This window comes from Phoca vitulina, unplaced genomic scaffold, assembly GCF_004348235.1.
Source record: "Phoca vitulina isolate PV1807 unplaced genomic scaffold, GSC_HSeal_1.0 scaffold43, whole genome shotgun sequence".
Classification (NCBI taxonomy): domain Eukaryota; kingdom Metazoa; phylum Chordata; class Mammalia; order Carnivora; family Phocidae; genus Phoca; species Phoca vitulina.
This window is the reverse complement of record NW_022589746.1, coordinates 6,415,731-6,428,138: the sequence shown is the minus strand read 5'-3', so window position 1 is coordinate 6,428,138 and position 12,408 is coordinate 6,415,731. Positions and strand designations below refer to the sequence as shown.

The 12,408-nt window shown below is 47.5% G+C and overlaps 1 protein-coding gene across 1 annotated transcript in view; it reads left to right on the top strand.

The window, feature by feature from the left end:
• Positions 1 to 12,408, top strand: part of NID1 (nidogen 1) — an 81,124-nt gene that overhangs the window by 38,745 nt on the left and 29,971 nt on the right. The window contains exons 6-10 of the mRNA XM_032430337.1: positions 328 to 579; positions 2,650 to 2,850; positions 5,371 to 5,616; positions 6,653 to 6,796; positions 12,081 to 12,206. Of these exons, the coding sequence (XP_032286228.1) occupies positions 328 to 579; positions 2,650 to 2,850; positions 5,371 to 5,616; positions 6,653 to 6,796; positions 12,081 to 12,206 (969 nt within the window). The remainder of the gene's footprint in view (positions 1 to 327; positions 580 to 2,649; positions 2,851 to 5,370; positions 5,617 to 6,652; positions 6,797 to 12,080; positions 12,207 to 12,408) is intronic.

Sequence of the window (12,408 nt, the reverse complement as noted above, 5' to 3'; positions counted from 1 at the left end):
GTGATAGGACCACCTCGTTCTAGATCACCCGTGACACTGTTCTTCTCCTGAGATTATTTCATTTGTCCCTGAATTTCCTCTATCACACAGTGGCTCGCGTTGGAGCTACTTCCGTGCTGTTATCGGTCAGCATGGGAGAGAAGCAGGACATTGGAATTTCTAAGGCTCACAGATAGTCGTGGGTATTGTCCTCTTGAGAACAACTACTTTGACTTAACCCAAAGCCCTTTACCCCAATGCTGTTCTGCCTCTTTGCTTTATAGGTACAGATCCTCCCAGGCATGTTATTCTTTTTGAAGAAGCTGGCTTCTTTTGTTTCTTGCTCAGGTTCCCCCCAGCGAGTTAATGGCAAGGTGAAAGGAACGATCTTTGTGGGGAACAGCCCCGTCCCCGTCGTCTTTGAGAACACCGACCTCCACTCTTATGTGGTGATGAACCACGGGCGCTCCTACACAGCCATCAGCACCATTCCAGAGACCGTTGGCTATTCTCTGCTTCCTCTGGCCCCTGTCGGAGGCATCATTGGATGGATGTTTGCGGTGGAACAGGATGGGTTCAAGAATGGGTTCAGCATCACAGGTAATTCACCTCAGATACTACAATTAGTGGTGCCTGGGGAACCTGGGGGTGAATGGAAAGGGAACTCGACGTCTGCAGGCAACTTACTGATGAGCATTTTGTGGCTCCCGAAAGAAGATGTTGAGGTAAAATCATCACTAATATTTTTCGTTAGTGTGTGCTCATTAAGGCTATCTAGAATTGCATTTTCATCAGGGAGTGATTTCATGGTAGAGATTCAGAAGTCTCCAGCAGAGCAAATGGGGTCATCTCATACAGCCTCACCCCCCGAAGTGTGGGGCTGTCCCAGTTTCCCTCATTCTGTTTCTCATGCCTGCCTCCACATTCCCAACCAACCTGATCTGATATTTGACATTGCTTCAGTATCTGCTTGGAGAAAAGAAACCTGTCATTTCTAGCTGGAAAATCAAGCCTGATAAACACAATCCTCCCAAGTCTTAGAAAACCTGACTTTCCTTGGAGCGTCTTAGAGGCTGTGCCCTGTCAGGGACAGTTCAGTCTTTAGCGGACACGTGGGCAGATGGTCGGGGGAACGTTTCCATAGTGTGGCCGTGGCCCCTCCCACGTTCTGCTGAGCCCAGCTCCCCTGTGCATGCTGGAGGCCCTTTCCAGGAACAGCTTGGGTGCAAGAGACTGTGTCCTTCCTCCCCGGCCACTCCCAGGACCTGGAGCTTGTTCTGGGTCACAGGAACCCATCGCTGCCTCTGACTAGATCTGCTTTCTCCCCACCGCCTCGCCTCGCTGAGTCTCAGCCACGGCTTTATTGCAGAAACACCATGAAGCAGGGTCTCTAGGCTTTGCAAGGGTAACCCTCCAAAAGTTCCAGAGCATAAATACATAGCCTCCTGAAATGTGGCCATTTTAAGAAAGGAGCGGATATATATTTGCAAAAGGGTGGCCCTCCCTGTAAGATATCAAATGTATGGCCTAATATTTTTTCCCTCTATCCCTCAGGCACATATATACATCCTGAGTATTACAACCGGGTTCATGTTCTCGTGCAAATGTGCGCCTTCCTTTGCAGACACAGCTGCGCTTTGCAGTCAGACCCACAGACGCTACTTCTTCCCTGCGCAGCTTTTCAAATTGGTGTTGCTTTGTCTGTGGGTTGATTTAAACTGGTGATATCTGATGTGACAACGTCAGGGTCAGCAGGGCCGAGGGAGACTTGGCAAATTCCCTGCCCCAGCAAAGCTCTGTGACTACAGTGGTCCTTAACGGCCCCAGGACCTGGATTAGCACCTGGATATCTGCCTGGGACTCGGGTCCTTACTATAAAGCAGAAGTTGTCACACTTTCTGCCAAGGGGCAGATAGTAAATCTGTGCTTTGCCTCAGTGTTCTAGTCTGTACGGTCTCTGTTGTAATTCCTCAACTCTGTTAAGTCACTGCAGAGCGAAAGCAACCGTAGATAATATGTAAATGAGTAAGTGTGGCTGTGTTCTAATGAAACTTTACTAAGGGGCACTAAAATTTAAATTTCATATAATTGTCACGTATTATATGTACAGACCAAGGGGAGCTGCTGAGCCAACACCCGTTGTGGGTGCTCCCCAGGTGGTTTCTGGGACCAGTGAGTGGTGCTTTGCCCTGAGCAACCCACCCATCCTGACCAGCACGCTGACCTGTTACAACAGTCATCACCATCACTGACATTGGACAGAGCACTTTTTTAACATACTTTATCTCATCTAGTTTCCACAAAGTAGCCTGTATCCGTCTCTTATCATCGAGAAATGGAGACTCGGGGGGTTAGGTAACGTGCTCAGTCAGTACCTAGCACAGATGGGAGTCAAACTCTAGACCTTTGGTTTTTCCAGCACTATTCCTGAGCCAGCCCCATCTCAGAGGCTGGTGCGGGGCAGGGAAGCAGCTTCTCTCCTCTGCGCACGACTCAGCTGGGCCACGTGCATGTCCCGGCTCTGTGCTCAGCGTCACCAGCTCCGTTTCTCCCAACCAAACTAAAGCACCTGTGGAGGAGGTGCGAGCCTCCTTCATAAGCAGCACCCCCAGCCTAGGGCTGACATGAGGGGGCTCCCCAGACGGCAGAATGACTGACCTTGCTTTCCAGGAGGCGAGTTCACCCGTCAGGCCGAGGTGACCTTCGTGGGGTCCCCGGGCAAGCTGATCATCAAGCAGCAGTTCAGCGGCATCGACGAGCACGGACACCTGACCATTGACACGGAGCTGGAGGGCCGCGTGCCCCATATCCCGTTTGGCTCCTCGGTGCACATCGAGCCCTACACGGAGCTCTACCACTACTCCCGTGGGGGTGAGCCGCCAGCGCCGCGTGGGGGGTGAGGGAGTAAGGGAGTCGGGGGTGAGGGGGAGGGGTAGAGAGGTGGGGTGGGAGGGTTGGGGGAACAGCCCCAGCTCCCCACTGACTCCAGACCGACCCACTGTTGGCCAGGGCCATCCCCTGGGCTTCCTAGCGAGAAATAGACTGGCACTAGCTTATTAAAATCACCTTTTCCCCTAATTACAGTCATAGTACACAGTAATAGAAAATTAGTGTGAAGAAATTAAGCATAATGGTAGAACTGGGACATAATTATTATTAGGTTTAAATTATTTCCTTTCAGCCTTTCCCCCATTTATATATAAATATAGTAGAGGCACCTGGCTGGTGGAGGGCAGGGAGCATGGGACTCTTGATTTTGGGGTTGTGGATTCGAGGATTCAAGCCCCACCTTGGGTGTAGAGATTACTTAAAAATAAAAATCTTAAAAAAAAAACCCAACATATATAAATATAATATTTCAACATAGATCTTATAAGTCCTAGGGTTGTAATGTACAGCCTGGCTATTACATCTATATGTAAATATATGTACATATGTATGTATGTATATATCTGTATTTTAATTTACTATTTTAAATAATTTCAAGCTTACACAAGAGTTGAAAGTAGCACAGTTTCCATCTGCCATTTACTCACTTCCACCAATTGTTAACATTTTGCCATATTTATTTTATCATTCTCATATATATATATATATATATATATATATATATATATATCTTGCAAATAATACATTTTTTTGAAAGTAAGTTGTAGTTATTGTGATCCTCCACCCCCTAAATAATTCACCCATTTTTCTTAAGAACAAGAACATTCTCTTATGTGGCCACAGTGCAATGTTCACAGTCAGGAAACTTCACATTGATGCAATATTATTATGTGCTTTACAGTCAGGTGTATAGTTTTTATTTAAATAAAATGGCAGTTATACTCCATTATTATATCTTCATTTTCCAGTTAATTTCAAATCCTGAATATTTCATAGTTTCATTCAGTAGGCTTTGAAAACACTTTTTAATGAATCTGCACGATTGTCTTATATGGCTATTAATTTAAACCATTCTATTTTCTACAGCTTAAGTTATTTCCAATTTTCCCATCCCATAATGAGTTGAAAGGACCATCTTCGTCATGAATCTTGACCAAATTTCTGATTCTTTTCTAAGATTCAATTCCTAGAAGTAGAGTTGCTGAGCCAAACAATAGGAACTTTTTAAAGGCTCTCATTAAGTCGCCATCCGGAGAGGTCATACTAATTACCACGCTCTGTGGCTTGATTGGGCTCTTCCGGGGACCCCGAGGGTTGGTGGCCCGGAGGTGGAGTGAGCAGCAGGACCCCAGTCTGCCGTCGGCCTGCGACCAGCTGGCGTTTCTGGCAGCACAGCACGTGGGAGCTGGACAAGAGGCAGCTTACATTAATCTTTTATTTATCCTCTGGCTTTTGTTAAGAACTACAGCAGAGCACACAAATATAAAGAGCCTTTTATTCTTTTTTATTTATTTATTTTTTAAATAGGACATTGAGAGTTTCATCGTATGGGTGAAAAGCAAGCTCTCTCCTGAGCGGGAAGACTGTCTCTCTTCTCCTCTGTTGAGGTTTGCTCATGGCATTATAGTAATATTTCAGAAATTGGCTACTGAAACCCATTTAGTGTCTCATTTTTTTTTTTTTTTTTTTGTATCAGAGAACTGCTTCATCTAGGGTGATACATAGCCACCACTATTTATTGAATCTCAAGTGAGATAATCTATATAAAGCTGTTAGCTCTCGGGGCGCCTGGGTGGCTCAGTTGTTAAGCGTCTGCCTTCGTCTCAGGTCATGATCCCAGGGTCCTGGGATCGAGCCCCACATCGGGCTCCCTGCTCAGCGGGAGTCTGCTTCTCTCTCTCCCACTCCCCCTGCTTGTGTTCCCTCTCTTGCTATGCCTCTCTTTGTCAAATAAATAAAATCTTTAAAAAAAAAAAAAAAAAAGCTGTTAGCTCTCTGCTAGTTACAGGGTCAGTGCTCCATAAATGGTAGTTTATCTTAGTAGTATTAGCCTGCGTGGGTCCAGAAATTTTACACATGTATGTCATTCTCACCCCAACCCATGTTGTAAAAGAAATGGCGGCTAAAGAAGTTGTAACCGGCCTGCGATCGCACACCTTGTGAGTGGTGGTTTCAGTTCAGGTATATCTGCTTTCAAGCGTGTGCCCTTTCCACTGGACCTTAATGTCTGGGTTCGTTCTGGCTGGCTGCAGAACTTACAAAGAGCACTTGATGAGAGAAAGCAGTAAATACTACGAATGCAAACAATACCATAATAGTGTGGGAAATCTAGGTAGCACAACGAGTCCCAACGCAGAAATTAGCAGTCTTAGGTAATCCGTTCCATCTGATCTCTCATCTGGGCTGGGAATACTGCCCATGGTTTTAAAGCCCTTGACTAAACCTCTTGCCTCGTTTGTTGCCCTGCCTTGTCTCCCTTCTTCCCCCCACACCACATCCCAGTGATCACCTCCTCCTCCATGCGGGAGTACACTGTGATGGAGCCCGAGCAAGATGGCGCTGCCCCTTCCAACATCTACACTTACCAGTGGCGCCAGACCATCACCTTCCAGGAATGCGCCCACGACACCTCCCGGCCGGCCCTGCCCAGCACCCAGCAGCTTTCAGTGGACAGCGTGTTTGTCCTGTACAACCAGGAGGAGAAGATCCTGCGCTATGCTCTAAGCAACTCCATCGGTCCCGTGAGGGGTAGGAATGGCAGCTCAGATTGGGCATTGTGTGTCTGCCTGCACATCTGTGTCTCCTCTGGCATGTGTTGTTTTTCATCTTTTACTCTCAGTAAGAAGAAGAGGATGCTAGAGTATGTCCTGACAGAGATAAATAATGTTGCCATCTATGATTCTTAAAACTTACACATCTCTGTGTGGGGTGGAGTGAAGAATGCTAACCCATTGAGGTACCTTCCAGAGCAGACCATCCGAAGGCTATGCCTGGCTTTGGCAGGGCATTTCGAACACTCATGCTCAGCCTTGGGAATGCTCAGCTCAGGGTCTGAGGAGATCTAAATAAAGTCTGATGAAGGTCAGGTACGGAGCCTGCAGCACCCCCCGTCCTGTGGTAGCACATCGCTGGCGCTGAGGTCTGGTCTGTGGGTGCTTCTGGCTGCATGCAGGATGCTGGTGTTTGGAGAGCTAGCCTGCCGTCTCGGTGTCAGACTCCACATCACCCGAATCTTCTAGCCCCATGGGCTCTGTATATTTGGGGTCTGGCATTAGGGTCTAGAGTTCTCTTTTCCAGGTCTTTTTAGTGCTCCCCGCATACCCAGGTCACCTCTCCAGCTGACCACATTTGTCCTTGCTTTGCTCCATAAAGCAGGAGGGCAGGTGTCTTTCTTCCTCCTTTGACAACACTGGCTCTAGGCATCAGGGGTGATACATTTTTTTTTTCTTAAAAGGCTCGGCAGTAAACATTCTAGGCTTTTCCAGCTCTACGGTGTCTGAAGATCTCAGTTCTGCCATTGTGGCACAAAAGCAGCCGTAGACTATATGCAAGTGACTGGATGTGGCTGGTTTCCAATAAAACTTTATTTACAAGAACAGGCATGGATCTGGAGGGACGTGGTTTGCTGATCCTGCCCCAGGGCGGCACAGGAGTCGGCTGGTTTCTTGTTCCGGGGCCCTCTGCCGTTCTCTGGGTCATCAGCTGGACCTTACTTTCTGTGGAAGGAGGAAACCTGCAGGCGTTCCTGAATTACTCACTTGGCCTCCTTGTTTCTCCTTCACAGACGGCTCCCCGGATGCCCTGCAGAATCCTTGCTACATCGGCACTCACGGGTGTGACACCAACGCGGCCTGTCGCCCTGGTCCCGGGGTTCAGTTCACCTGCGAGTGCTCCATCGGCTTCCGAGGGGCTGGAAGGACCTGCTCTGGTACAGCCATCCCTTCTGACTTGTGGGGGCTGGGGAAGGGGCTAGGAGGAGGTGTCTGGAGTCTGCAAACCAGAGGGCCGGGTGAAGCGAGGTTGCAGGGGTGAGGGAAGCACCGGGGGACAGGCCGAGCCCCACACCTGGGGTTCCTACAGTCATCTTGTAGAACTGAAACTCTGTCCCCGTTAAACAACAGCTCCGCATTCCCTTGTCCCCCCAGCCCCTGGCCACCACCATCCTACTTGCTGTCTATGAATGTGACCCCTCTATGTACCTCATTGAGTGGCATTACACAGTTCTTGTCCTTCCGTGACTGGCTTATTTCACTGAGCATAATGTCCTCAAGGCTCATCCACGTGGTAGCCTGGGTCAGAACTAACTTCCTTCTTAAGGCGGGAATCACATTCCATCGTGTGCGCACACTACCATTTTTTTTAATTCATTTGTCTGTCTGTGGATCCTTGGGTTGCTTCGATTTTTTTGGCTAGTGTGAATAATGCTGCTATGAACATGGGTGTACAAATACCTGTGTGAACCCCTGCTTTCAAGTCTTTGGGGGCATATACTCAGAAGTGGAATTGCTGGGTCATAGCATGATTCCATGTGTGATTTTTTGAAGACACTCCACAGTGTTCCCCACGGCAGCTGTACTGTTCCCACCAACAGCACACAAGGGTTGCCCTTGGCCCACGTCCTTGCCGACCCTGTTATTGTGGCTTATTTATATATTTATATTGATAGTGGCCATTCGACTGGGTGGCAGGTTCATTCCCGTTTCTGTAGCTGAGAAACACTGCGGCTCATTAAAGTGAGCCAGTGACACTGGAACATTGGAACTTGAGTCTGTCTAACACATGCGTGTTATGCTGCCTTCCCACTGAACTTATTTGATTACAATTTATTTATTTATTTTAAAGAATTTATTTGAGAGAGAGCAAGCATGAGAGAGAGAAAGAGAGGGGGGAGGGGCAGAGGGAGAAGCAGACTCCCCGCTGAGCAGGGAGCCCAACGCGGGACTCCATCCTGGGACCCTGGGATCACGACCCGAGCCGAAGGCAGATGCTTAACCACCTGAGCTACCCAGTCGCCCCTAATTATAATTTAATTTTGAATACTTAGCATGACAGCCGGTATTTCTGCATTTGTGACTAAGTGTCAGTCCACTACCAAGGGCCAGTTAGTTGATGCCTGACTCAGTGAAGAGTCCATCCACAGAGGCAACGAGTGCAGGAATGTCAGGCCTCCAACCAGAGCCGCCTAAATCTGCAACAGAGGGCTCGCTAGCAGATGTAGGAGATGCTAGAAGGAAGTTCCCCCAGTGAAAGAGTGGCATGCACATGTATGTTTGCCAGAAAGGTGAGCAGTCCCCTTGAATGACTGGGGTCTGAGAATCGGGTGAGCCTTGAAACTGGAGGACAGTGCCTTAGGTCTGGCATCCAGCCCTCTGATCAGTGGCAGATTTCGTGTGCTGATTTCACATAGAGGTTGGCAGATCCTACTGTCAGTATGTTGCTGTATTTGTCTCAGAGTGAGGTGCTCACTGGGGCATCTGAAATAGTGGGGAGCAGGAACTTGCACTTACAGGAGCAGACTGTATAACCATTTAGCCAGCCTGCTGATGGCTTTGGACAGGTGGGGGAATTCAATCCGATGCTCACCTTCATTGTAACATGCAACTGGGAAGGGGACAGAGTTCCTACTTGCCTCTCATCATCAGAGTTTTCCAGAATTTCCCCAAATAGCCCAACAGTCTTGAATGGCTGAACTGGCTCAGGCCAGTTTGAAACAGCATGGTAGTGTGTGTGTGTGTGTGTGTGAGAGAGAGAGAGAGAGAGAGAGCAGAGCCAGGAAGATGGTGACGGACACCATGCAGGGATGGGGCTCCCTCACTTCTCTGCTGGAAGCATATACCTCCTTAGTCTCTATGTGGCCCTGCTTCAACTTCATAAGCCAACCCAATGTGGGTAAAGCATGGAGATGCCCCAACCCGCTGCTGCTGAACCATGACCTCTGGCTAATTCTTCCATTCTTCGTACCTGAGCAGATTGTAGCGGGAGTGCTTGCTTCACTTCCCAAGGCACAACCAGCCATACCTTACATAATCTGTTACTATCATAGAAAACCCTCTGCTGCTCTCAGGGAGATAGGTGCTCATGTGTGAACTTGCCTTTGTTCTCTGGTTAGTCTCTGTTCTGGCAGATTAGCACCATGGAATGTGAGGATATTCCCAGTCAGGCTACTTTTTGTTCGGGGTCACTAGAACATGCCTCGGGGTGTTAATGCATTGAGGCGTTAGGCTGTTGATAGGAAATTGCATTAAGCAAATCATGCCGTGTGTTATTTTGACCTGGAAAGTGACTTCGAAGAGAATGAGAATGAGCCTTTGTAATTCAGTTTGTGTAACACTGATGTAATGATAGATGACATCCCCAACAAGCCCGGTGTTGGCTAGACGCTGCACAGTGACCCTCCAAGGTAGTTTGGAGGTTTCCAGGCGAATTGCAGAGTTCTGCTGCCTGGCAGAATGACTCCCATACATTCCTCAGTTGGGAGTCTGTAGAGATCATTTTGGATAACCTCTCTTCGAGTAATTTTGAGTACACACAAGGCCCTTAACAAATCAATCATGAGACTCCTCTCCTCAAAGAGCCTGGCCTTGAGAAAGGGGCAAATTCAGATTTGTTGAAAATATGTGAAAAGTAGCCACTCTGAAAAAAAAAAAAGGAAGGAGTAATTACACAAATAATCTAGGACTTTCCTCTTGGGCTAGATAATGATCTACATGCAAGGAAATCTCGTCCCAGAGACGAGAACAATAAATTTGAAGCAGATTTTGTGATATTTTACAAGGGGCGGTTAGCACCAATTCACTGTGTCCACTAAAGGAAGGATTAGTCCTAGCCTCAATTTACAGAAGGATTTAAAGTAGACATTAGGAAGAATTTCACTATAAGGACTGTGAGCTTTTAGTGGGGAAACTCCTAGAGTCTTGCTCTGCAGAAAAGATGTCACCCTGCTTGGGTCTATATATATATAGAGAGAGAGAGAGACCGTCATGGAGGTCTAGATCTTCATGCGCCAGGGGACCATGCCCTCCCTCATCCCACGGGCCCCCAGGTCCCCCTAGGTAGGGCGTGAGGGATTGATGACCCTCCCAATTACTGAAGTAGCTTTTTTGAAACACACAGCTTCCCTGTCCAAGGGACTGGAACTTGGAACCCTTCCCCGGGTGATTTCGCTCTGTCCCTTTGATTGAAAACTGTTGCTCTGGGCTCTTGTGCTTTGGCAATGGAGTCCGAGCTGTGGAGCCCTGCAGTCTGAACAGGCTGGGAGTGTCCTCTGAGAGTTAGGGCACAGAGACCTTGGAAGCCGGGCTGATTTTTTTCTCCTGTGTTGTCAGAGCAGCTGCTGGGGGCTGGAGCTGTGGAGTCCATGCTCGCTGGATATCCCCGTAGCCGCACTCCAGCTCCAGCTCGTGGAAGAGGCCGCTTTGGGAGGGGCTTTGTTCTCTAACCTTCCAGCTGTGCCCGGAGTGGTCCTCTTGTGTGAGACCTCATATCTTAAACGTTGCAAAGGATCGTGCATTGCAATATATTTTTAAAAAGCTGAATACCATTTGGTTTGGGTTTTTGCATGGGTAGAGGTCAAGCTCTGGGGCTGATGTGGCAAAAATGCCTCTGTCGTGCAATGTGGTCCAATAGGCCAGCAGGGTATTTGTCTCACCAGTGAAGAGATGGGCTAGCCTGGCCTTCGGAGGTGGATGCATGAGGCTTTGTTTTCCAAGTGTGAAAGGTTCACATGAAGGCATTGGAGGAGGGTGAGAAGAGGAGGGGACTTGTATGATCTCAGCCATCATGAAGTGACGTCCCCATGTCTCAGGGTTCTAGAAATGCCCCAAGTAACTGCATACACTCTGAGGATGAGGCTGGCGTGGGAAAGACCTTGTGTGATTGTGTTTATTTCAGTCCATCAGTGGACAGGTAATCAGGGCAATGATGAGTTCACTCGGTTTCTTGTCTGGGCCAACCAGCATTGCTGTGGTGTTAGCTACAGATTGGACCCCGATGCCTAGTGGCCATCTGAGGGCCATGTCCCTAGCATCGGCCAAATCCATCCTCTTGGCTGGTTGTATAGATGAACCCCTAAAAATTATAATAATAGCTATGTTTCTTGAGCATACTAGGAGCTCCTCTGGCTTACATCCAATTTCTGTAATCCTCAGAAGAACCCCTCGAGATCAGTAATATTGTGCTTCATTTACCAACGGGGAAACTGAGGCTGAGTAGTTAGTAACTTACCCAAGACCACTCAAGCTGGTAACTAAAGGAGGCAGGATTTGAACCTAGCTATGTCCAGCTCCAAAGCATATGGTTTTTTGTCTTGCATTATCCCATGATTGTCATGAGAGGGCATCACCCTACTAGTTCATTTACAAGCTTCCTTTTAGTGCATTAAGCTCTAGACAACATTCAGAAATTCACAATTAGGCTTTAAATTGTTCAACTTTGCTTTGTACCTGTAAGTGGAGAAAGGTAGTATTTTTAAGTAGCACATTTAAATACGCTCTGTAGTTTTAGGAGGCGTATTCACAGTCTAGACACTTGTCTGCACAGCTTTCTGATGTGTACTTGCCATTCTGATGTGAGCAAACCCCAGGGTCAGCAATTAACTCCAGGAGAGGCAGGGGAAGCACACGTTTACGTAGGAGGAGGGCCTTGGGATCACTCTCGAATGTTATGCACAGAAAAAAAAAACTCTTACTGGGGCGCCTGGGTGGCTCAGTCAGTTAAGCGTCCAATTCTCTGTTTCAGCTCAGCTCATGATCTCAGGGTCGTGAGATGGAGCCTTGCGTCCAGTGCAGAGTCTGCTTGAGATTCTCTCTCCCTCTGCTCTCCCCCTCAATAAATAAATAAATGAATAAACAAACAAATAAATAAATAGAAAAAATCATATTAATATTACTTTTGGAATATAGAAAAGTTTTATTTATTTTAAATTTTTAAATTTTTTAAATTAACATATAATGTATTATTTGTTTCAGGGGTACAGGTCTGTGATTCATCAGTCTTACACAATTCACAGTGCTCACCATAGCACATACCCTCCCCAATGTCCATCACCCAGCCACTCCATCCCTCCCACCCCCTTCCCCTCCAGCAGCCCTCAGTTTGTTTCCTGAGATTAAGAGTCTCTTCCGTTTACAGGCCAAAATGCTTTCTATCTTATTATATTTACTGATATTTGAAGTTTTTTTTAAAGTCTGCATTTTTAAAAAAATTCATTGTAGATATCGATGAATGTTCAGAACAGCCCTCGGTGTGTGGGAGCCACGCAATCTGCAATAATCACCCCGGAACCTTCCGTTGCGAGTGTGTGGAGGGCTATCAGTTTTCAGAGGAGGGAAAGTGTGTGGGTAAGTTATGTGGGTAACTTTTCAAAACGCTTGTTCATATGGTGTGCGTTCGCATCTGTGCGGATGAAGGTGATGCCCCAGATAATTATCCTGGTTGGGATGGCAGGGGCTGGCTTTTATTCGGAGAAGCAGTTTACAAAGATGAATCAGACTTCATTCCTTCCCTCCACCCACCTGGAGGGTCATACATCTAAGGAATAAG